At 53.1% G+C, this 25,559-nt stretch overlaps 1 protein-coding gene across 1 annotated transcript; it reads left to right on the top strand.

Annotated features, from left to right (window-relative positions):
• The first annotated feature begins 13,395 nt into the window (after positions 1-13,395).
• On the top strand, positions 13,396-22,295 carry DLL1 (delta like canonical Notch ligand 1). Its single transcript, XM_004044982.5, has 11 exons — positions 13,396-14,412; positions 14,690-14,986; positions 15,703-15,763; positions 15,996-16,253; positions 18,197-18,257; positions 18,802-18,932; positions 19,078-19,247; positions 19,366-19,582; positions 20,472-21,270; positions 21,396-21,513; positions 21,623-22,295. The coding sequence occupies exons 1-11, from the start codon at positions 14,359-14,361 to the stop codon at positions 21,626-21,628; spliced, it is 2,172 nt and encodes a 723-aa protein (XP_004045030.1). The 5' UTR covers positions 13,396-14,358; the 3' UTR covers positions 21,629-22,295.
• Positions 22,296-25,559: the final 3,264 nt, after the last annotated feature.

Here is a 25,559-nt window from a genome sequence, read left to right as displayed (position 1 = left end):
AGAAGGAAAATCTTCCCAGGTCTAGAAGATACATTCTCGTATCGAAAGGGCCCAGCAGGTGCCCAGCACAACAAACCTAGGAAGACCAACACCAAGGCACATCGCCACAGCATTCAGAACACCAGGGATAAAGAAAAGATCTTCAGAGTTTCCTGAAGGAAAAATGAAAAGGTCACATTTAAAGGACTGGAAATCAGAATGGCATGGAAATTCTCCACAGAATCCCAGGAAGCTGGAATACAATGGGGCATTAACTTCAAAATTCTGAAGAAAATAATTCTAACATAGAATTCAACTCTCACTATATTAGCTGTTTGTGGGTAGGATGTAGATATTTTCAGATATCCTTATCTCAGAAAGCTACTGGAGGATATTCTTCTCCAAAATTAAGAAATTAGCCAAGAAAGAGGATAATATTTGGGACCTAAAATACAGGAAGTCCCAGCTTAGGAGAGAGGAGAAGGGAAGTACTAGGACAGAAGCTAGGACTTATACAGTAGGGGATAGAGGCCTCTAGGAGAGATGTTTCTAGAAGGAAGTGAATCACATGGAATGCCTGTTATGGATGAATATCTTAAAAAGGATCTTCAGAATTTGATGATGATAAGTAATAGCTAGATAGGAAAGTGAATAAGGAAATAAATGAGGCCATTATTGAATCTAGTGAAAACAATATGCAAAAAAGGATATAGCATATGTCTTAGCTGTGAATAAATATGTAATTATAACAAGATAATTGCTGAATGGGAGTTTAACCCAAAGGGGTGTTATAATTATTTTTGAAAAAAGGGAGGTGACCTTACGTGTGTTTATATAAATGTGCATGTGTCTAGGAAGTGAGGGTGGGAGAGTTAAATCCTTGTCTTCTAGAGTTAGGAAGTCCATAGACTATACGCACAATTGAAAAGTAAGGACAGAACATTAAATATGTGTTCTTAGAAAATATGAGCATAAGGCCGGGCACATTGGCTCATGCCTGTAATGCCAGCACTTTGGGGGGCCAAGGTAAGAGGACTCTGTGAGCCCAGGAGTTGGAGACCAGCCTGGGCAACATAGTGAGACCTCATCTCTACAGAACATTTTTAAAAATTGGCCAGGCATGGTGGCATGCACCTGTAGTCCCAGCTACTTAGGAGGCTGAGGTGGGAGGATCATATGAGCCCCAGAGTTTCAGGCTGCAGTGAGCTAGGATTGTGCCACCACACTCCAGCCTGGGTGACAGAGTAGGACGCTGTCTCACACACAAAAAAAGGAAAAGAAAATAGAGTAAATTCTCTCATATACAAAAGAAGTATATAAGAGATAAATGTAAGAGAAGGAATTGGGAGTGGGAGTGTGTGGTGTGGGCAACTACTATTTTAGTTCACAAATCTAGAAATACCATTTGAATTTTAAGATTATAAATATTTGATATAAGGAAAAAGTTTTAAGTTTTAAAAAGTTATTCACTAATACAAGTGGTAGTAAGTGGCACGACTGTCACTCAAATTCCAATCTGTCTAAATCCTGCAGCTTTAAAAAATTGTTATGACTACAGTACACTACAGCAAAGGGAAGGAAAAGTCAAAGATTACTTCAAGGTCTCTTTCCTGGGAGACTAGAAGAAAAGTTGCATGCAGAAATCAGTGTAACAAGAGCAAGAAGAGTTACATAGGATTATCCACATCCTGCTTCACCTCCTGCTTCATAGCTCAGGCAAGCACTTCCCTGTGCTCTGCTGTGCACAGCCAGTTTATCAGTGTGGGAAAAAATCTATAAATGGGATGGAGGTTTACATAAAAGAGAAACATGGGAAAAGAAAGGGGAATAAAAAAGAAACTGTAGAGCGAATTTGGGGGTTAATGCAGAGGAAAAAGCTAAAGTGAGAGACATCACATCAGCTGTGAGAGAGAAACCCAGAAAATGAATGGCAGGGGCATCTGGGACAGGTTTCTCTTGGTAACAAGTTGGCCCTTTAAATAGACTGCAAGATGTATTTGCGATTTTTATTTGGATGCTGAACGAAATTTCTTTGAGTATAACAACCACATGAGCTCAAGATTTTATTTGGGTAATGATATGGTTTGGCTGTGTCCCCACCCAAATCTCATCTTGAACTGTAGTTCCTATAAACTCCACATGTCATGGGAAGGACCTGGTGGGAGGTAATTGAATCATGGGGGCAGTTACCTCCATGCTGTTCTCTTGATAGTGATTGAGTTCTCATGAGACCTGATGGTTTTATAAGGGGCTTTTCCCCTGCGTCACTCCACATTTCTCCTTGCTGCTGCCATGTGAAGAAGGACTTGTTTGCTTCCCCTTCCAACACGATTGTAAGTTTCCTGAGGCCTCCCTAACCATGCTGAACTGTGAGTCAATTAAACCTCTTTCCTTTATAAACCACCCAGTCTCAGGTATGTCTTTATTAGCAGTGTGAGAATGGACTAATACAGCAAATCGGTACCAGGTAGTGAGGTGCTGTTGTAAAGATACCTGAAAATGTGGAAGTGACTTTGGAATGGGGTAACAGGCAGAGGTTGGAACAGTTGGGAGGGCTCAGTAGAAGACAGGAAAACGTGGGAAAGTTTGAAACCTCCTAGAGACTTGGAGGGCTCAGAAGATAGGAAGAGGTGGGAAAGTTTAGAACTTCTTAGAGACTTGTTGAATGGCTTTGACCAAAATGCTGTTAGTGATATGGACAATGAAGTCCAGGCTGAGATGGTCTTAGATGGAGATGAGGAACTTGTTGGGAACTGGAGTAAAGGTCACTCTTGCTATGCTTTAGCAAAGAGAATGGCAACATTTTGCCCTTGCCTTAGAGATCTGTGGAACTTTGCACTTGAGAGAGATGATTTAGGGTATCTGGTGGAAGAAATTTCTAGGCAGCAAAGCATTCAAGAGGAAGCAGAGCATAAAAGTTTGAAAAATTTGCAGGCTGGCAATGCAATAGATAAAAAAAAAAACCCATTTTCTGGGGGAGAAATTCAAGTTGGCAACAGAAATTTGCATAAGCAATGAGGAGAAGAATGTTAATCACTAAAACAGTGGGGAAAATGTCTCCAGGGTATGTCAGAGACCTTCATGGCAGCCCCTCCCACTACAGGCCTAGAGGCCTAGGAGGGAAAAATGGTTTCTTGGGCAAGGCCCAGGGCCCCCCTTTCTGTGTGCAGCCTAGGGACTTGGTGCCCTGCGTCCCAGCTGCTCTAGACGTGGCTAAAATGGGCCAATGTACAGATCAGGCTGTGGCTTCAGAGGGTGCAAGTGCCAAGCCTTGGCAGATTCCATGTGGTATTGGTCCTGCTGGTGCGCCAAAGACAAGAACAGAGGTTTGGGAACCTCCACCTAGATTTCAGAGGATGTATGGAAATGCCTGGATGTCCAGGCAGAGGTCTGCTGCAGGGGCAAAGCCCTCATGGAGAAGCTCTGCTAGGGCAGTTCAGAAAGGAAATGTGGGGTCATATCCCCCACACAGAATCCCCACTGGCACACCACCTAATGGAGCTGTGAGAAAAGGGCCACCATCGTCCAGACCCTAGAATGGTAGATCCACCAACAGCTTGCAAAGTGCACCTGGAAAAGCCGCAGACACTCTATGCCAGCCCATGAAGGCAGCCAGAAGGGGGGTTTTACCCTGCAATGCCACAGAGGTAGAGCTGCCCAAGGCTGTGGGAGCCCACCTCTCGCATCAGTGTGACATGGATGTGAAACATGGAGTCAAAGGAGATCATTTTAGAACTTTAAGGTTTAATGACTGCCCTATTGGATTTCGGACTTGCATGGGGCCTGTGGTCCCTTTGTTTTGGCCAGTGTCTCCTATTTGGAATGGGTATATTTGCCCAATGACTGTGCCCCAGTTGTATCTAGGAAGTAACTAACTTGCTTGTGATTTTGCAGGCTTATAGGTGGAAGAGACTTGTCTTGTTTCAGACACTTTGGACTTGGACTTTTGAGCTAATGCTGGAATGAGTTAAGACTTTGGGGGACCATTGGGCAGGTATGATTGTGTTTTGAAATGTGAGGACATGAGATTTGGGAGGGACCAGGAGTGGAATTATATGGTTTTGCTGTATCCCCATCCAAATCTCATCTTGAACTGTAGTTCCCATAATCCCCACATGTCGTGGGAGGAAGTTTCTGGGAGGTTAATTGAATCATGGGGGCAGATACCCTCATGCTGTTTTGGTGATAGTGAGTGAGTTCTCATGAGACCTGACGGTTTTATAAGGGGCTTTTCCCCTCCTTCGCTCTGCACTTCTCTTTGCTGCTGCCATGTGAAGAAGGATGTGTTTGCTTCCCCTTCTGCCATGATTGTGAGGTTTCCTGAGGCCTCCCCAGCCATGCTGACCTGTGAGTCAATTAAACCTCTTCCCTGTATAAATTACCCAGTCTCAAGTATGTCTTTAATAGCAGCATGAGAACAGACTAATACAGGTAACAATTGACCGTCCAAAAATTAGGAAAGACAGAAAGCCAAAACCATGAAAACATACTGATTTCTACATAGGGAATGCACATTAAATGCTGCTGAAGTGTTTTATTGCTGATAAAAGGTATGTAGAAAGACAGTGTTCCTCTTCTTATGATCATTGTAATGGTGAAGATATCTGGTACTGCTGCAGACATCACGCAGTCGGGAAATGGAGTGACCGACAGGCCATGGATGGCAGAGCAGAAAGAAGGAGAGCACTTGGGCCTTGATGTGGCAGAGCCACTACATCAACCAGCACTCAAACCACCTTCTTTCCTGATTATAAGAGAGAGAATCTTCTTTATACATAGTCAGATAGTGAATCAGGATGTTCTGTTACAACCAAAAGTGTCCTGTTCTAGCTTCCATCCAAGAAGGAATAATTCCTACAGAACTGGTCCTCCCACTTTAAATAACTACAAAACTGGACAAAAATACAAAATTACTATTTTCAGACAACAGACAACAGGAAGTAAAGGATGGAGAATCTTGAAAGGAGGAAAACAAATGAGGTGAGCCTAGTGGCTGCCCCATCTCTGCCTAGAGCAGGGAAAAATCAATGACACAAAAGACTGGTTCTTTGATAAGACTGATACAACTGATAAGCCTATAATACTCTGATCATAATCTCTCAGGAAGAGAGAAGACACACATTGCGCATCCCAGCAATGGAAGACAGTATCACTACAGAAACCACCTGCAGTTAAGGAATAAAAGAACATTTGAACAACTTTAGATAAGAAATTCCTTGAACCATGCAAATCACCAAACCTGAACAAAGAAGAAGTAGAAATGATGAGTAAGCCTATATTAATTAAAGAAGTTGAATTAAGTAAACAAAACAAAACAACAACAATAAAAAAAACCTTCCCACAAAGAAAAGGCCAGGTGCTAATAGCCTCACTAGTGAATTCTATCAAACTTTTAAGGAAGAAATAGCAATCCTACACAAACTTTCAGAAAATGGAAAAGCAAGAAAGTCTTCCCCAGCTCATTTTATAATTCACCTGGTGGCAGAGACAGGTCCAGTTCCACTTTGGGTCCTCAGCCCCTGTGATGAGTCAGGAGTGAACAAGCCAGTGAGGAAATGAAGTGGCCTTCTACTTCCTGCATGTCTTGCCCTAGCCCACCAGCTGTAAGTCAGTGTGGGTTCCCCTCTGCCTGGAGAGTGGTTGTCTCCTTGGTGCCCAGATGCCTGAGCTCTAGCTACTGAGAAATGAGTGACAGCTGGCAGGTGGTGGTACTTTCTAACACAATCAGTTCCTGAGACCTTCGCAACCTGCAAGCAGCCTCACATCTTGCCTCAGTCAGCTTATTAACAGGAATAAGAACAGTCTCAATAGTAGAAAAGCAAATCATAGTTTGTGATGGTTCCTAAAAAAAATTCAGACTCACCAACTAGGCTACTACTGATCCCCCAATGAACAGATTTTGAAGGCATTGTATGATCATGAGTTATTAGTGATGATGACCGACAAATATGCCACTCCAGTTCCCATTTTACTAAAAGGAACAAAAAAAAAAATATTGCATCTTGAAAACAAATCTTGATGGTGATCCAGAACTATCCCTGTTCTGTTTCCTCATTGGAAGTGGTGGAGAGAGGGAATAGGAATTACAATGACAAGAATGAAGGAAACTGTTGAAAGCAAGGAATGCAATGATAGAAACTAACATTCTGAGATTAGGAAATATGTTGATTTGAAAGTGAGAAAATACTTGCCTAAATTTTGTTCCTTCTTTTTTTTCCCCTCTGATACTTGGATACTTGGGCTGTTTATTGGGGTCCCTTTCTCTCCAGCCCATTTATTGGAGCAGGGCTTTGCAAAGCCGGTCTCCTAGCAGCCAAATGCAGAAGGCCCATTCATATTACAATGGAAGGAAAGGAAAGAAAGAGCTTGGTTTGTTTAAACTGCCTCTGTCTTCATTCACAGCCTGATGTCCATGTGCATTGTGAGTGCACAATGGCACTAAAGGACTCATTGTGGCCGAAAACAAATCAAAATAAAATAAGGGATGCTAAGATAAAAGAGTCATGCAACAAAATTGCTTAAAAAATCTAAGTCTTACATCTGAGATTTATGTTACCTTTTGGCTGTGTGGCCTATTGACCGGTATTTATAACAACCGCTAGAGTTTAATAAACAAAAAGATAAATGGGAACTTTATGTACATTTTTAAAGGCCTTACACAGAAGGGGTGGGTGTGCTGGGTTGCTTGGGAAGCTGTTTAATAATTATTGTTCTTTGTTTGCACAACATTTGGGGAGCCACACTCCGCACTTTGTGTTTATTTTCCGTCTGATAAACATACCCTCCCTATGCCCATGTGGGCCAACAGCTCCCCAGCACGGGCCCCCAACCTCCACCCAGCCTGAACCAACATTAGAGGTTGCAATAACCCACGCCCAGTGCAGCAGGCAACAGGTGGAAAGTTGAATAACTTCACACGTTTTTCAGGGGGAGGGGCGGGGTGGGCGGGAGGGAAGGCTTTGGGAGCCGATTTAAGGATTAGATCAGATGTTATTGCTAGTGAAAAATTAAACAGCCCGGTGCTCTGGGGAGTACAGATTAATATATTTAGTGACTCTGTGCACACAAAGGCCGCTCATTGTGGCCACGTCTGAATGCCTGTGAATGGGATGGAACGCACGCAGCCGGTCACCGCAGGTGCCCACATCTGTTCTCCCCGGCAGATGCTCACAGAAAGGGAGGCGGGGGCGGCGGGGAAGCACGGCGCGTTCGAAAGCTTCCACGGCCGCGCTCTCCGGGACTCCTCTGGAGCAGCCTGGGGGGACGCGGGGTCCCGTGGGGACATTCGTGAAAGGGCGTGGAGGAAACCCTGAGCCGCACACGCCCACGGCCAACCAACCCTGCAGCCAGACAGGCCCAGGGGCCACTCCAGAGGCTGTGTCAGGCCCTGCGGGTGCGCGCCACGTTTCTGAGTTTATTGTTTGCGAGCCTCTGAGCTCTGGGCCTTGAAGCCCCCCGCGTGCCCCCGCTCCCGGCGAGCTGAGCCCAGCGTGGGTGATTGACAGGCCGCCCTGGGAACCAGGAGCGACAGGTGCCGCGACCTCCCTGTGGTGGGCACGGCCCGTCCGCCCATCGCCCCTCTCAGCGCCTTTTCTTCCCCATTCACTTTTTTACAAAGTCACAGGCTGCGATTTCCAGGTGTGACGCCTCGACCCCCCCGTATGCAGCCGGAAAGGAGCCGCCGCGCGGAGGCGGAGGGTGGCGGCCGCAGGGGGCCCGTACCGAGGGGCCTGGGCCGGAGACCCCCACCCCGCGCGGGCTCCTGCAGCACCTCCTGGCGTCGGGATCCGGGGTCTCGGCGGGCCGCGCTCCTCCGGGAACGCGCGGTTTCCGCTAAGAGCGCACAAAGGGCGCGCCCCGGCCCCGCCCGCCGACCCCGGCCCCCAGGGCTCCGAGGTGTGCGCCGTCGCCTCGCACAGCCCGGGGCCGGGCCGGCTGCACCCGGTGAGGTGGGAATGCGGGCACAAGTCCCGCACGAGGCGGCGGCCGGGCGCGAGGCTGCGTGGGGCCGTCACGACGGCGACTGGGGTCCACCGGGAGGGCCCTGGCGCCGCCCTGCGCCCTCGCAGTGGCCCGGGGATGACCCGCCGCACGGCCGCGCCGCCTGTGCTGTCGCGCTTTGGGCCTTGCACTGGTGCCCCTCGTAATGCTGCCTGGCGCCGCCACCACCTCCAGGAAGCCCTCAGGTGCGCTCACTCCCCGTCGCGGATCTCAGCGTCCGGCAATCATCGCACTGAAAACAGCCCCTCCCAGGGCCACGCGGCTTCCTTCTAACCCCCCAACACCCGGCCCCCCAGCCCCGGGTCCCGGCGCGTTCAGTCGGCACAAAGTTCGGAGGGGCAGCTCCGGGGTTCGCACGGGGCGGGCCCGCAGCAGCTGCTGCGGTAATCTGATCCCGGGACAAAGGCGTGCCCGCCGGTGCTCCGGCCTCAGGTAAACACGCGCTTTGTCATGGAGATGGAGCGCGGGACAGCCCCCAGCAGATGATCCGCGGGTTCCAGGGGAAGGAGCCGCGGCGCAGAGGAGGGGGCGGGGGCCCGCTGCCGAGCCGTCATCTGCGCCGGGGCCGCCAGCTGAGCCACGCGACCCGCCGGTTCTCATGCAAATCAGCACATGCCTCCGCTGCTCCCAGCGGGCCTGGCCTCGGCCCCGGGCTCCACGCACGCGAGAGGTGGGCGTCTCGCGGGCCTATGGCGCGGTTCGGACTCCCCCCACCGCAAAACGACCCCCCGACACGAACCAGGTGAACGGTTGGAGCCCGTCTTCCTGTTCTCTGCACGGCCGCGGATCCTGAGAAAGGAAAAGGGCGTGTGGCGCCGGGACCCGGCCGCACCGGGGAAGTCACTCGCCGGGTCTCCAGCGGCGCAGCCGCGGCCAGCGGGGAGGCTTAGGAGCCGCTGCGGGGCTGATTCCTTCGCCCCCGGCTGCTGTTCTTGTGCCCCCACCGTCGCCCACCTTCGCGCAGAGCTGCCCGCGCGGGGGGTCACGCTCCTGCCCGCTGTGGAAGCGCGGCTGCCTGGGGGCCGCGCGCCTTGTGTGCACGCGGGCGGCGCTCACCTCCTTCCTGCCTGCGCCAGTGCTGGTGGAGCCTCGAGGTCCAAACATAAACCAGATCGATGCCCCCTCCCTTTTCCAGGCTGTGACGAACGATGGCTTCGTGGGCTTGTAAGTCCACGCGCGGCAACCGAGTGTGAACACATCTGTGCACCCACTTGGGTGGGCGTGGCTGGGCAGGGGACATGGCCCAGTGAGTGTGTGTGTTGGGGGGTAAGGTCTATGTTCACGTGTCCAAAGACAGCTTTAAGAAGTAAGCAGCAAGGAAGTAACCATGATAGCTCCAGGACACAGAGGCTTCGCCCACGGACGCCTCTGAGAGCTTCCCGTGTGGCATCCAGCAGGTCCATTCCTCTGCTACGTTAACTGCTTTCAGATTCCAAAACTGACGGAAGGAGAATGGGCAGAGGGTGGTTGGTGCAGATGTGATACCAATACTAATTAATAAGCATGGTCTACGTCCCCTTCTTCTTCTTTATTTCAAGGAAGCTGGCATGTTTGATCAACACCAGATTTGCTGCCTGGAAGTTTTTTATCTTGTTGTTCTGAACAAGGACCCTAATTCTTCTTACGAATAAGAGAACCTCTCTGTTGGGTATACAGTATTCAGTTGGTCTGAGAAAACACAAACCCCACTCAAGTCTCCAGACTTGTTTACACAGAAAACTGAACCTGTGGCTGGCCTAGAGTCTGAGCCTATTCTGGGCATTGTTTATTGCAATCTGCCCAGGCCCTCCTGCCCCCACCACAGTCACCACCACACACGAACCTGGAGAATAGAACCTTTCTTTGGAAAGGGGGGTTGGAATAGGATTGAGTGACCATGGTATTAGGTCATGCACACACTGCTGAGGATGGCCACACTGGAATTTGATAAGATGATGGCCATAAGCTTTTATTCCCAGGTGGCCTCATAAAATGGTGGGGAGATACTCAGTGTCTCCAGCAAACAGAGAACTCCACATGTGGTTGCTGTGGCTGCAGCTCTGATCATTATACAGCCTGAGCTTACCCTAGACATGGGAGTTACTCAGCCTGTGGGGTTGTGCTGCCCGGAAAACAAAACAAAACAAAAAACACCACCACCAGGCAGCAAATTCCTCCTTCCACTTCTGTGTCTGATGTATTGGGTGCCTTCTAAGCCCTAATGAGCCTCACTTTGTACAGTAAATTTCCTGAGACATAAAAAAGTATTTAAAAGAAAGTTTCCTGTTTTTTCCTAATGAGCAAGGTGAGGATTTATAGTGTGGGGAGGAGGGACTCCGGCAGCCAGGGCCAACACTGAGGCAAGCCTATTTAACATACCCTGGCTTAAGCTCCCTCCTGCATTTGTGGGGTTCAGAGTGCTTAGTTGTGGGAGTATAGAGACATGCAGTTAGGGAGTGAAAAAACGCCATTTGGTTCGGAGCAGATGGCTGGCTAGGGGGCTGATGGCGTCTAAAGGCGTGTCGTCCCCTCCAGCTCGAATCCCTAAGGGCTCCCCTTGTCTTCCCAATCAATGAAAATTAAAGTGCAAAGAAAGGATGAATAGTTGGACCTCGAGTCTCTCCTTTGTTCATCCCAGCTACTGGTGCGCAGGAGTTAAACTACAACAGGCTCCTATAGAAACGCTGAAGTTAAACAGTCTCCCCGTTAGCACAGCTTTTGAAAGAGAGAGGGAGAGAGGAACCAACTTGGGGGTGGAGGGAGAGAAATGGGGGAGAGGAAGAAGGAGGAGAAGGAGGAGAAGGAAGAAGAGGAAGGAGGTGGAGAAGGAGAAAGAGGAGGAGGAGGAGGAAAAGAAAAAGGAGAACAGGAGGAGGAGGAAGGAGAGGGAGAAGAAGAAAAGGGCTTTCTGCTTGATTTCCCCAATACAGAATCGCGTGGCATAAATTAAGTTGGAAAAGAATGAACGCTTTGGGCAGGATTCTGATGGATTTTACGATGCCTTTCAGTTCCGCTTTGCCGCCGTAATCGAGAAATCTGTGCCATGTCAATTTAACAAATACTTGATACTGAGGGGGGTTTGTTAGAGATTTGGGGCAAGTCTTTTTTCCCCCAAGGTTTAAGCCCTTGCGCGTGGAACTTTTTATTTCCAGTTTTCTAAACAGGCATTCAAATGAGCCTGTTTTCCACTTCCATTTTCTAATTAAAAGGTTCCTGATATTTCATTTCTTACTGAAATCTACACTCAGTGTTACAGGCAGAGGATTCTGGATTCTGACCTCGCATTCTTTTCTTTTTTTTACATTTCTTCTGCTCCTGAAGCCCTTTCACCTACCCCCACCCCCACCCCCACCCCCAGCCCCCAGCACAGGGAACAGCTCCTGTGCCTTAGGGAAGCAGAATGCTCTGAAGTCAGCTTTTGGAGGAAACATCAACCTAGAGAAAAAAGGATCCTGACACTAGGTGGCAAGATTAAATTAGGATTTGAGCTGGCCCCTCCCTGTGGCGACAGCAAGTCCCTATAGAGTCCAAAAAGGACACCATCATGGGGGTGGCAGCATCTTCTGAAGCCTCCATTTGCTCTGAACCAAACAGTAGGGGGTTCACGGTGATCCCAGCCTGCCTTTCTCACCTGGCACTAAACATCATATGCTTGTTTCTTGTGGTTAACTCTTCGCTATTCCATGAGGCAACAGTGGAAAACCTAAAGTGGACATCTCTGTTGATCCTAAAACTTCACAGGTATTTGGGAAACAAGGTAGCAGGAGACAGGCTGGGTCACTTGAAGAGGAGCCGCAGAGTAGCAATTCCAGCTGCGTAGCAGCCGGAGGGCCTGCCCTGGACGACTTCACCACGTGACCTTCAGATTTCTGGCTGCAGTGGTTGTCCTCGGTGTTTGAAGACTTTCCCTCTGCTTAGACACTTTGTGATCAAGACATTTGCCGGGATGAAAGTCTCGTTCTACCTTGACGGTGCCCTGTTCTCACCAATAAGGCAGCTCTAACACACCTACAGTGAGGACACTGTGGCCAGGCTGCTTCCTTGGGGCTGAGCTACAATCAAAGGGGGCACTCCAACACTCACCTGGAACCCTAATGAAGCTACGGAGGGGTTGGGGGTGGGCAGGGATCCACTGGCGGGGATGGTAAAGAGAGGGAGAAGTGCAAAGCTAGGTGCCAGAGTAGGAGTCTCTGCCCCAACTTACTTCTCCATCGTGCCTAGGAGGGCAATTTAGATAATTCATTGTGTGATACGTGTGTTCTCGGCCCTCCCAATAAACTCATTTCCCTTTAAAAAATGAAAACAAAAGTTCTAGTGTCTGATGGACGTGTAAAAACCTAATAAGGTGACGGTTGTGTAAAGGTTGTGGGTTGGGGGCCGGGGCTGGAGGGGCTTTAGAACATGTGCCGGACATTGTTGCAGAGGCCGCGGCGCGCGCGGAGGGGAGCTCTTTCTCTCCGCATTGTGCGGGGAGCAGGTGCTGTCTGCATTACCATACAGCTGAGCGCACAAAGAGCCACTGATTCAGCCTCGCACAATAACAGGCTGCCTTAATGACAGCCACGCGAACGACACACACCAAACTCACTTCTTACCAGGCGGAGGGAGGCCGAGGGGGATACCCGGGAGAGAGGGGCCGAGACCCGGGGAAGGTGGCGGCGGCCGAGGATCCTGTGGGGGAGGGCGCGTGTCTATGGTGGGAGTTGAAGGCCAGGTTCTCCTGGCTCCGGGGATATGCTGTCCGGCCCCCGGGCCCCCACTCCCAGTGGCCGCGGACCACGAGAGGACACCAAAGGCGCGGGGATGCGGGTGTCCCAGGGGGCGTCCTGGCCCCGCCCGCGCGTCGGCTCTGCACTCCCCGAGGCTCAGTCGCCATCCTGGGCCAGGAGGTGTCCCCGCGTCGGACCTCCCCAAACTTCCCGAAACTGCCGCTTCGCTCTGGCAGCCCTCGGCCCACCGCTCCGCCCGCCCCTTTCCTACGATGCTCCCCGAATCGCCACCCCCGCCTCCGCCCCCAAGAGACTCCTCCTTAGGAAGCGCCTGCCCCGAAGAAGGGGCGGCCCCGCCAAGAGCTCGGGCCTCGAACTTCATCCTCCCGCTCGCAGCCGCCCTCCCCAAGCCCCCGGGACGCTGTCGGCGCAAGGAGACCCCTCGGCTGGCGCCGCGGCCCGGAGTTTCGGAGGCCGCGTCCCGCCGCTCAAGTGGGTCCCGCAGCGCCGCCCCCCGCGTGTGGCCGAGGGTCTCTGGGCGTCTGTGGCCCGGGAGGGCGTGCGGAGGGGACGGGGCGGCGGCACCAGCTCCAGAAGCAGGGGGATTCTTGCGGTGAACATTTTGCAGGAATGTAAATGAGTGCGTTTTGTGTGGTGAGGGAGGAAGGGGGGGCTGGGGGCGGGGGCAGGGGAGGACTGGGGGGGCGGGGAAGGGTGGGGGCGGGGAGGAGGGTTGCACATTTTACAGCTCACTGACCATTTGGCGATCCATTGAGAGGAGGGTTTGGAAAAGTGGCTCCTTTGTGACAGCTCTCGCCAGATTGGGGGGCTGCTGATTTGCATCTCATTAGCCATGCGGGCGGCCGGCTGAATATAAGGGCGGCAGGCGCCGGCGAGAGCCAGATCCTCTGCGCGCACCCGCGGAGACCCGACCCGGCCGAGGGCAGAGCGCAGGGGAACCCGGGCAGCCGCGGCGCAGAGCCTCCTCCCACGGCCCGGCCCCTCCGGTCCTGCGCGTGTGTACTGGATGGCATTGGCTGGATTCATCGGAAAGACGCGGATCTTTGCTGTGACACCGGAGATCAGAGCCCGGAGTGCTCCCGGAACGACCGCTGCCGCCGAGTGACACCGGGCCGCGATCCGCAGGGGCCGCCGCGCACACCCGCCGCCGCCGACCGTCCCCTCAGCGCGCGCCGCTGGCCCCGGATTATCGCCTTGCCCGTGGGATTTCCAGACCGCGGCTTTCTAATCGGCTCGGGAGGAAGCTCTGCAGCTCTCTTGGGAATTAAGCTCAATATCTGGACTCTCTCTCTTTCTCTTTCTCCCCCTCCCTCTCCTGCGAAGAAGCTTAAGACAAAACCAGGAAGCCGGCGACCCTCACCTCCTCGGGGGCTGGGAGGAAGGAGGAAAACGAAAGTCGCCGCCGCCGCGCTGTCCCCCGAGAGCTGCCTTTCCTCGGGCATCCCTGGGGCTGCCGCGGGACCTCGCAGGGCGGATATAAAGAACCGCGGCCTCGGGAAGAGGCGGAGACCGGCTTTTAAAGAAAGAAGTCCTGGGTCCTCCGGTCTGGGGCGAGGCGAGGGCGCTTTTCTGCCCACGCTCCCCGTGGCCCATCGATCCCCCGCGCGTCCGCCGCTGTTCTAAGGAGAGAAGTGGGGCCCCCCCAGGCTCGCGCGTGGAGCGAAGCAGCATGGGCAGTCGGTGCGCGCTGGCCCTGGCGGTGCTCTCGGCCTTGCTGTGTCAGGTAGGCGGGCAGGTGGGGGCGCCGCAGCCCTGCGGGGTCTCACGGGTAGCCGGGGCGCGGGGCAGGAGCGCGCGGGGAGGGGCGGACAGCGGCACGGGCCGCGCCAGCCACGGCCCGGAAGATGAATCCCGGGGGCGACGACCCCAGCGCCGGCCGTGCAGCGAGCGCGCTCGGCCCCTGAGCCCTTCCAGGCTCTTCGCACACCCCCCACCCAGGCCCCACGCCCCCTAGCTCGGGCGGGACCCGCGTCCTCACGCCCCCGCCCTCCCCCGCGCAGGTCTGGAGCTCTGGGGTGTTCGAACTGAAGCTGCAGGAGTTCGTCAACAAGAAAGGGCTGCTGGGGAACCGCAACTGCTGCCGCGGGGGCGCGGGGCCACCGCCGTGCGCCTGCCGGACCTTCTTCCGCGTGTGCCTCAAGCACTACCAGGCCAGCGTGTCCCCCGAGCCGCCCTGCACCTACGGCAGCGCCGTCACCCCCGTGCTGGGCGTCGACTCCTTCAGTCTGCCCGACGGCGGGGGCGCCGACTCCGCGTTCAGCAACCCCATCCGCTTCCCCTTCGGCTTCACCTGGCCGGTGAGTGCCGCACCTGCGCGCGCCGGGCCGGCCCTGAAGCTGGGCGGGCTGCAGGACGCGCTGGGATCCCGCCTTGGGCGGTCGGTGGCGGGACCTCGGGGACCCCGCGAGGCGCATGTGGGCGCTGCGATCTGCCTAGCGGCGGCCCCAGGACTCCAGCCCAGCAGCGCGGACACCTCGCCCCGGGGCCCCGCGGCCTGCAGGAGGGGACCGCGCTGGGGCGAGGAGGAGAGGCCGAGCGCGCCCGGGAGATTTCCGTATCCGGCCTCTGTGCCAGGTCTCCAGTCAGAGGCGCCCCTTCACGTGGGAAGGTTCTGGTTTCCCGACTCCTAGACGCGTTGGTGGCGCAATTACCCGTGCAGCGCGACCGCTCCCACCCGGAGCGTGCCCATCCCCCAAGAAAAATGACAAGGGCCCTCGGGCCTCTTCCACCCCATCCTGCCTGCATTCTCTCTCTCTCTAATTAAAAAAACGTAATATCCTGTAGTACAGGCTGAAAAAACACGTCAGGAAACCACTCTTTAAAAAGTTCTTACATTTCCTTAGGGAAGGTGAGAGCAGGCAGGAGGTGCGTGGAGACCCTCTCCAGACACGCTGCCTCAGACCTGCAGCAACAGGCCTCTGTTGCTGACCTGGTTGTTAGGAATGACTGCTTTTTGCCGTTTTCTTTTCGTTACCTTTCTGGGTTGTCTTACGTCTTCTCCCCTGTCTCCCAGGGCACCTTCTCTCTGATTATTGAAGCTCTCCACACAGATTCTCCTGATGACCTCGCAACAGGTAAAAACAAAACCCAAACCCCAAAACTGCTTTCCCCAGTTAATAACATTGGACTTTGCCCACCCATCCCCCAGCCAAACCCGGACAGCTTTCATTCTGCATGTGCCCCAGAAAGTTCAGGGTGGAGCAGCTTGGGCCTCCTTCCCGTGCTGAATGTCTCGGTCCACCCCCGCTCTGTCCCGAGTCACAGGGTTCTCGTTCAGAACCAACCAGGAGCATCTTCTCCCCATAGAAAACCCAGAAAGACTCATCAGCCGCCTGGCCACCCAGAGGCACCTGACGGTGGGCGAGGAGTGGTCCCAAGACCTGCACAGCAGCGGCCGCACGGACCTCAAGTACTCCTACCGCTTCGTGTGTGACGAACACTACTACGGAGAGGGCTGCTCCGTTTTCTGCCGTCCCCGGGACGATGCCTTCGGCCACTTCACCTGTGGGGAGCGTGGGGAGAAAGTGTGCAACCCTGGCTGGAAAGGGCCCTACTGCACAGAGCGTGAGTCTCTGGGAAGGCACCGCTGGCTCCCTCGTCCACGAACACGGACCGCGCGCAGGGACGGGGCTTCCTGAGCCACGGGGGGCTTGGGACTGTAGAGATGTTCTGGTGGGGAAACTGAGGCCCAGAGGACAGAAGTGGATTGCTATAAGTCACAGCTCCTCAGTGGGGGGGTTGGGGTCAACGCAGACATTTTAACATCCCAGGCTGTGTTTATCCACTATCGGAACTGCCTTTCTTAATCAGGGAGGATTTTAGAGACAGGGCCAGGGGTCAGGAAGCAAAGCCAGTGCTACCCCCAGGGTGTGTGTATTAGAGAGGGAGAGGAGGAAGGAAGGGAGGAACACAGAGAGAGCTTGTGTGTCAGGGGCACCCTTTCAACCCGAGTTCCCAGTGCTGGAACAGCATCACACTGGGAAACGTTCCATTTTCTCTCTGGAGCTGGTGTGCTTGACCTCTCTGGAGCAAACGCCTTTCCGGATACTCCCTGTGACGCGCACTGTCTATGCTGGCCAGAGAGCAGGCTTTCACTCCTGTGGGCTGCTGAGGCCAGGTCTCCAAGGCCTGTGTGGGCGAGGGGTGCACAGCCCCGTCTGGCTTGAATGCTCACGCAGCACCTTGTCTGGAAAAGCAATGTCTTCCCAATAGTGACAGAGGCTCTACCTGCCTGATTATTAGGTATTGATGTGTCAATGTCATGGCAGGCAGGTGACTAGGGCAGGGTTGGGGCCGTGCTGGCTCCTGGTTCTGGCTCATGGGGACCTCAGGAGCCCTCTCTCCAGCTGACTGAGGCCTCGCCTGCACGCCTGGCCGTCCCAGCCCATTGGTACCGGATTTCTCTACAGCTGGGGATTGGGTAGGTCCTGGAGCTGCCCAGAAACTCCAGGGAACTGTCATTCTCCTTCCTTGGAACTGGACAACCTTGGAGAGGGGCTCTGGGAGGCCCAGAACCTCTGGCAGGAGCTGGGTAGTGCCTGGGGTTGAGGGTGGGTCTTACCATTCACTGAGTGCCTTGATGTCCTTGCTCCTTAGCTTCCCAAATTCCCTCCAGAACTTACTGAGCTCCTTCTAAGCTTTGCCTTGGCCTGAACTGGTTCTGGGAAAAAAAAAAAAAAAACAACTTGTGGAGCTGCTTGTTAATGAGTTTCATAACCAGGCAGCAAGAGCCAGCTCCAAGCCTCAAGCCCACTGTCTACTCCCTGCCCTGCGGAAGCCTCTGGCCAGTCTGCTGCCTCCCACCCTGCCTCCCTGCCTCTTCTTCACCACAGGGTAGCCAGAAACTTAAACTTTTTTCTTCAAACACTGAAGTCTCTCCCCGCCCCCAGCTCGCACGTGCCATAGATTAGATCTCTCTGGGGATAGGTGCAGGGACACCCGCCGGCTCCCATTGGCGGAAGGGGTGTGTGCGTGTGTGTGTGTGTGTGTGTGTGTGTGTGTGTACACGCGAGGGGTGTGTGTGAGGAGGTGGGGCCGGGGGCGCAGGGGAGGCCGGCATTGTTGCGCTGGGGCAGCTGCCGTGGAGGACAGACAATGGAGCAGCTGTCCTGCCCTGGCACCCTGCATACCAGCTGTCCACTCTTATCTGCACACACACTTTCTGGGATATTAAGAGGTGGAGCTTTGTGCACAGAATTGGGAAGTGGGGGAGGAGGAGGGGGAAGACTTCTGACCCTCTCTTAGAAGAAAAGGGGATAGGGTGGGGGTGGGGGCTTCCGAGAGCCCTTTTGTCCTTGAGCCCCTGTGTTAAGAAGAATGCTCATCCCCAGGGCTGAGTCAAGTCCCAGGCTACTAGGCAGGGGGGTCAGTCCTCCACAACCTGGGAAGATTAACTCAGCTGGGATTTGCTGACTGAAGCCGGCGAGTTGTGTCCTGGCCCCAAGGGCAGCAGCCCTGTTGGGAGGTACTTGGCGTGGGGCTTGACCCTGTTTTTCCTTTGCTTGTAGCGATCTGCCTGCCTGGATGTGATGAGCAGCATGGATTTTGTGACAAACCAGGGGAATGCAAGTAAGTCTGCACAAGGTGGTGTTTTGTTTTGTTGCCTTTTCTTGTTATCTTTTCATAGCTGGTGTATTTGTAAAAACAGCCCTAGGTGAACATTCGAAAAACTCCAGTAAGATTGATTGAACAGGGGGCCGTTTTCTCATGTTTCTACTTAATCAATGTTTGGCAGCATGTAAGGTCATGGAGTTGTCATTCGTCTAAGCCCCTTAACGGCTATGAGAATTTACAGATAGTAGTTTAAAAAGAGTTGGCACAGGAAATGATAGTATAGTTCAATGGTTCTCAAATGTTGCCTCATCTTAGAATCACTCAGGGAGTGATTTTTGAGATGCTGACACTGGTGCTGCCCTAACACCCAAGAAGCCAGAACCTCTGGTGGGGCCCGGGCCCAGGCCCAGGCTGCAGCTCCCAAGGTGACCCAGTGTTCTGCTAATCTGGAGGACCAGAGGCTCACTGGTGCTGCGGGAAGATGGTTTCTAGGGTGAGAATGTCCACTGCAAAGCCAGCAACAGTCAGCGTCCATCTGAGTCTTCTGCTTTTCTCCAAGGTGCAGAGTGGGCTGGCAGGGCCGGTACTGTGACGAGTGTATCCGCTATCCAGGCTGTCTCCATGGCACCTGCCAGCAGCCCTGGCAGTGCAACTGCCAGGAAGGCTGGGGGGGCCTTTTCTGCAACCAGGGTAAGCCTTCTCTCCCTGAGGCAGCCTGCTCCCTCCAGAGCAGCCCTGGACTTCCCTGGCTGTTTGATCACTGGAAAAATAAAGTCTTCCTGCATTTGATGTCAAGCTTCCTATCTCCTACTTTTCCTGTCCCCACCCCTCACAGACCTGAACTACTGCACACACCATAAGCCCTGCAAGAATGGGGCCACCTGCACCAACACGGGCCAGGGGAGCTACACTTGCTCTTGCCGGCCTGGGTACACGGGTGCCACCTGCGAGCTGGGGATCGACGAGTGTGACCCCAGCCCTTGTAAGAACGGAGGGAGCTGCACGGTGAGTCGGAGGCTCCATGGCATCTTACCCGGAAGCTGGGGTGCCCTGGTGTTGAATGGAGTGTGTGGGCTCCTTGGAGCAACTTTGGAAAGCCTTTTCTGACCTCTCCATCGTGTAGGATCTCGAGAACAGCTACTCCTGTACCTGCCCACCCGGCTTCTACGGCAAAATCTGTGAATTGAGTGCCATGACCTGTGCGGACGGCCCTTGCTTTAATGGGGGCCGGTGCTCAGACAGCCCCGATGGAGGGTACAGCTGCCGCTGCCCCGTGGGCTACTCCGGCTTCAACTGTGAGAAGAAAATTGACTACTGCAGCTCTTCACCCTGTTCTAATGGTAAGGGGGCAGCTGGCGATTGCTCAGAGACTCGGGCGAGTGGTCAATACTGAGGTGGCATTAAAAACAAGCATTTGTGAGTGACCTCGAGTTTATGAATCACTTTTATCCAGACAGCCAGCAATTCTCGATGGAAACTCTATCTTTGAGTCTGGAAAGGCCTGGGGAGTGAGAGAGGCCAGGGCATTTGTTATGAAGTTCTCTGTGGAAACCTAGACCAAGCAGTGAATGACTTGCTCAGGGCCACAAGGTGCTTGGGGCACCTGAGGCCGCCTGGGGTTCAGTAAGTGATGCCCACAGGCGCCGGCCACTCCAGCTTGGGAGGATGGCCCAGCTGTGTGGCCACCCAGCACAGTAGTCGGGGGTGTCCCTGAGTGAGGACAGAGAGCCTCCTGCTAGCAGCGAGGGGCTGGCTGCCCAAAGGAGACATACAGCAAGGAGAGCTGGGCCCCAGATGTGCTGGAGCATTCCGGAATGGTCATCCTTCCCCTCCCTCCCTCCCCTGTTGTCAGTGCCTGCTCCTCTCACTTGCTGTGTAACTGTGGGCAAGGACACCCTCGTTAAGCCTCAGTTTCCCCATCTGAAACCTGGGTCGAGTGGCACATGCTCTTGTCCGGCTGTTGTGGCAACTAATGCAGTCACCAGACAGAGTGTTCTGCACAGCGCCTGTCCAGATGCTAGCCGTGTGGTTTCTGACTTGTAGAGCTAGACCTGGACGCCTCTCGTATTTGAGGTCCTAAACCATGTCGCCTTGCACTGTGGACTCATTCAGGCCACAGACTGTCTTTGATTTGTCTGGTTTCTACAGTGACAGATAGATGCTTCAGAGTGAGTTTTTGGTGAACAAACCTACGAGGAGACACGTGATGTTCATGTCCCTGTGTTCCAGGTGCCAAGTGTGTGGACCTTGGTGATGCCTACCTGTGCCGCTGCCAGGCCGGCTTCTCGGGGAGGCACTGTGATGACAACGTGGACGACTGCGCCTCCTCCCCGTGCGCCAACGGAGGCACCTGCCGGGATGGTGTGAACGACTTCTCCTGCACCTGCCCGCCCGGCTACACGGGCAGGAACTGCAGTGCCCCCGTCAGCAGGTGCGAGCACGCACCCTGCCACAATGGGGCCACCTGCCACGAGAGGGGCCACCGCTATGTGTGCGAGTGTGCCCGAGGCTACGGGGGTCCCAACTGCCAGTTCCTGCTCCCCGAGCTGCCCCCGGGCCCAGCGGTGGTGGACCTCACTGAGAAGCTAGAGGGCCAGGGCGGGCCATTCCCCTGGGTGGCTGTGTGCGCCGGGGTCATCCTTGTCCTCATGCTGCTGCTGGGCTGTGCCGCTGTGGTGGTCTGCGTCCGGCTGAGGCTGCAGAAGCACCGGCCCCCAGCCGACCCCTGCCGGGGGGAGACGGAGACCATGAACAACCTGGCCAACTGCCAGCGTGAGAAGGACATCTCAGTCAGCATCATCGGGGCCACGCAGATCAAGAACACCAACAAGAAGGCGGACTTCCACGGGGACCACAGCGCCGACAAGAATGGCTTCAAGGCCCGCTACCCGGCGGTGGACTATAACCTCGTGCAGGACCTCAAGGGTGACGACACCGCCGTCAGGGACGCGCACAGCAAGCGTGACACCAAGTGCCATCCCCAGGGCTCCTCAGGGGAGGAGAAGGGGACCCCGACCACACTCAGGGGGTGCGTGCTGCGGGCCGGGCATCAGGAGGGGGTACCTGGGGGGTGTCTTCCTGGAACCACTGCTCCGTTTCTCTTCCCAAATGTTCTCATGCATTCATTGTGGATTTTCTCTATTTTCCTTTTAGTGGAGAAGCATCTGAAAGAAAAAGGCCGGACTCAGGCTGTTCGACTTCAAAAGACACCAAGTACCAGTCGGTGTACGTCATATCCGAGGAGAAGGATGAATGCGTCATAGCAACTGAGGTCAGTGCAGGCAGCAGCCGCTCCCTCCTCCTCGGCATGGGAGCACCTGAAGCTGGAGCACGGGAATCTGTCTCAGGCTAACTTCCCATTTGTCTTGTGGCCTCTCCAGGTGTAAAATGGAAGTGAGATGGCAAGACTCCCGTTTCTCTTAAAATAAGTAAAATTCCAAGGATATATGCCCCAACGAATGCTGCTGAAGAGGAGGGAGGCCTCGTGGACTGCTGCTGAGAAACCGAGTTCAGACCGAGCAGGTTCTCCTCCTGAGGTCCTCGACGCCTGCCGACAGCCTGCCGCGGCCCGGCCGCCTGCGGCACTGCCTTCCGTGACGTCGCCGTTGCACTATGGACAGTTGCTCTTAAGAGAATATATATTTAAATGGGTGAACTGAATTACGCATAAGAAGCATGCACTGCCTGAGTGTATATTTTGGATTCTTATGAGCCAGTCTTTTCTTGAATTAGAAACACAAACACTGCCTTTATTGTCCTTTTTGATACGAAGATGTGCTTTTTCTAGATGGAAAAGATGTGTGTTATTTTTTGGATTTGTAAAAATATTTTTCATGATATCTGTAAAGCTTGAGTATTTTGTGATGTTCGTTTTTTATAATTTAAATTTTGGTAAATATGTACAAAGGCACTTCGGGTCTATGTGACTATATTTTTTGTATATAAATGTATTTATGGAATATTGTGCAAATGTTATTTGAGTTTTTTACTGTTTTGTTAATGAAGAAATTCCTTTTTAAAATATTTTTCCAAAATAAATTTTATGAATGACAACCAGAAGGCGTAGTTACTTGGCTTTGCCTTTGAGCGGAGGTGTGCTCACTCACCTGCGGCCCGCGAGGCTGAGGGCAGAGGTGGCCTTGGTGTTTCTCTTTTCAAGGCTTTGGTTTCCCTGGATGCATGAGAAGCAGCCCGTTCCTCTGCTCCGTCAGGAAGCTGCTTGCTGGCCATCATGAGGTGACTTGGTAAGAGCAGGCACGCGCATGAAGCAGCCGAGATTTTCTAATTCCATGCCCCCATGCATTTATTAGTTCTTTCCACAGAAAGAATGAGCGTTCCTCATACATTCATTCATTCATTCATTCATGTCAGTGTAGACTTGTGAGTTATTTTGTACCCAGTGGGTCACAGCTGTCATGATTTTGTCGCCGTTTGACGCCAACATGGCCCCAGACTGGGCTTGGGAGTCACGGAAGCTGCTCCTCCGCTTCCCGTCGGTGGGCAGCCCCGTCTCTAAGCACGTCCCGCGTGATGGCTCAGCAGGACCGCACGGGCTCCCTGTGGGCTGAGCCCCTCATTGGCCGCTTTCCCCCCCGCTAAGCCCTGGTTCCTTATGGTAGTGATTGCATTTTTAACTTTCGCGCACCTCAAAGCACTGAGCGGTTCCCAGGATGGAAAGAGGGCGACCTATGTAGCAGGAGCTGCGCGGAGGGACTGGGGCTCACTCCCCTCAACCCGACTCCGCTTGCATTTCCTCCTTGCATTAAGGGCACGTTAAATACCGAGGCCAGCAATACCAGCCAAGAGGAGAAGTGTTTTGCTAAGAACATTGAGCTTGAATCTGATGACAGCTCTCAGTCTAATTACCAGTTACGGAAACACGGGACTGAAAACTCCTTCCTCAACGCCCCACGGATCTGCGCAGCCGAATCCAGGGAACTCTGTAGCCAAATAAATTGCAAGGAAAAAACAAGAAAATGGTGAAGGGGAACCCATAGATTCAAAGAGACACGGACATATCAATCCATCGCAGCGTGTGGATCTGGTTCCTGTTTCAAACAGTTTAAAAAATTTATGAACCCACTGGAGACATGCAAGCGCTGACTGGGATATCCAAATGATTTTAAAGTGTACTTGCTAAATAGTTTAGATGTGATGCGTTATTACTGTTCAGTTTAAAAAGAGACCTTATCTTTTAGAGAAAATTCTGAAATATTTATGGATGAAACAATACGAGGTCTGGGACTGATTCGGAGCCCCCGCCGTGGGCACGGTGGCACGGGGAGTCCCACGAGCACTGCTGGGGGTCGCCGCAGCTGGGAGTGGCCCATGGGGACGCTCACTTCAGTGTTCTTTCCTCTTTCGTATACGTTTGAAACTTCCCATAAGCAAAAGCATTAAGCCGGATTACACAGTGAATACACGCACACACAAACACGACAGTCTCCTGGTGTGCATGGACCGCCGTGTCTATTACGTGACCTACAGCAGAATGCATCTTAGGGAGGCTTGCTGTGGTTGCATACGCACATTGCAGATGAGAAATCTTACAAGGCCAAAACCAAGCCAATTAAACTGGGTGGAGAGTGGGAGTCTGGTCAAGGACGTCGGTAGCAGAGTCTCAGGGATTCTGATTCAGAGCCCGCCGCTCGCTGGTGGCGCGCCTAGGTGATTGCCCACTCTGCTGAGTCCTCGAAAGGGGCTTTCTGCAGTGTCTGCAGCAGTGCTGGGAGCACCTCCTCCCCGTCTGCAGGGGAGGGCGCTTTTCAGGGCACAGTTCTGCGCATGTGCTCGGCTGGCGCCAGCGAACGGCTTCCGGCTGCTTCTAGCGTGGAGTTCAAAATCCTTGACTTGGCCTCTCAGGTCACGCACCACCCGGCTCCCGCCTGTCTTGGAGCCTCATTTTGTTATTCTCCCACGGGTCTGTTACCGCTCGGCTCCAGCCAGCGCCCTGGCAGCCTGGTTCTCCATCCGCCCCCACTCTGCGACTTTGAGTGTGATCTTCCATCTGTCTGGTGACTTCCAGTGTGACCTTCTTCCGCCACGAAAATGACCCGCCTGGGTTACCTGCCGCACGTGATGGTGCTCTTGCAGTTTGCCCTGTGGCATGATTAATTTGCGTAGTTGTTTGTTTAGTGGGCGTGTGTCCCAGGAGACTGCAACCTCAAAGAGGGCGGGCTGTGTTGGCCCTGGTTCACCACTGCAACCCAATCCCCGCTTGATGCTGAAGCAAGAAGACGTTCTCTATCCATGTGAGCTATAATTTGAGAACACACAGACACACACTCAGGACATTTCATCATGAAAGCTTCATTCTCGTGTTCACGCTTATCAATGTCACTAGGAGTTTCGAACCATAACATGAAGCCAAACACAGGGATTATCTGAGCGGATGAACATAGTATTTTGTTTTTATTCTAATAACTGGCCGCCTAGATACAGCCCTGTATATGGTAAGAGTGTGTCTACTTGGTAAGCAGCAAACAAAGTGCTATGCATTAGTAATTCCTCAGTCCATGCATTTTACAGAAAAGGCAGAGGGAAGGTAAATGGTTTCCTGAGGAACAGCTGAATGTCTAGAAGCGTCAAGATGAAGAGTAGAATTTTGCATGCAAGGACACGCGCCATGAGCACCAGGCCTCATACGCAGGAGGCACACGCCACGTCTGTGTTGAATGTAGTATCTTCCACTACAAGGATAAGAAAACAAAAAGTACTTAGAAACTTTACACATTTGTCATTTGGAAACAATTCAGAGATAAGTTTTTAAGATGATATGTATTAGTGCAGAGTACTAGCATTTTTCCGGAACAACTTTAATTACACTTATTTGCTCAAACAAGTGACTATTTCCATTTTGGAGAAGCCCAACTGAGCTAAATCACTTTGCCGCTGAGGAGGGCTGGGGAGGTGGCAGGGGTGCCATCAAGGTGTCGTCTGGCTAACACACATTCTTTCTATTTTTCTTGTTTCTTATGGAAACATTCATGGCTCCACGCCTGGCATTTGCTGAATCCATCTTCTAGAGATTACGATTTTAATAGAATCCAGAGTGAGGTACCTGAGGAAGGCAGAATGAAACAGCATTTTAAAATGTACTGCAACATGAGCATCAGAACCTCTTGGTTTTTTTAAAGCACAGAAAAGAAAAATGACAAGACTCATGTCATTAATTACGTTCTCAAAGAAAATAAGGTCAGTGTAAGAGGAAATAATCTAAAATTGCAGGACGGGGCATTCTCGTTGGATCGAGGCATGAAGAAAACTTCAAGGCTGTCAGTGGTTTATCGAGGAAGTGGTAGAATCTTCCTCGGATAT

Source organism: Gorilla gorilla, chromosome 5 (genome assembly GCF_029281585.2).
Source record: "Gorilla gorilla gorilla isolate KB3781 chromosome 5, NHGRI_mGorGor1-v2.1_pri, whole genome shotgun sequence".
Classification (NCBI taxonomy): domain Eukaryota; kingdom Metazoa; phylum Chordata; class Mammalia; order Primates; family Hominidae; genus Gorilla; species Gorilla gorilla.
The sequence above is the reverse complement of the archived record's forward strand: the minus strand, read 5'-3'. Positions and strand labels throughout refer to the sequence as shown.

Bases quoted from the DNA above. Each gene is read 5' to 3' on its own strand.
- DLL1 (XM_004044982.5), top strand. From the start codon at position 14,359: ATGGGCAGTCGGTGCGCGCTGGCCCTGGCGGTGCTCTCGGCCTTGCTG. The intron at 14,413-14,689 runs GTAGGCGGGCAG...TCCCCCGCGCAG, and splicing joins TCTCGGCCTTGCTGTGTCAG to GTCTGGAGCTCTGGGGTGTT. The intron at 18,258-18,801 runs GTAAGTCTGCAC...CTTTTCTCCAAG, and splicing joins GACAAACCAGGGGAATGCAA to GTGCAGAGTGGGCTGGCAGG.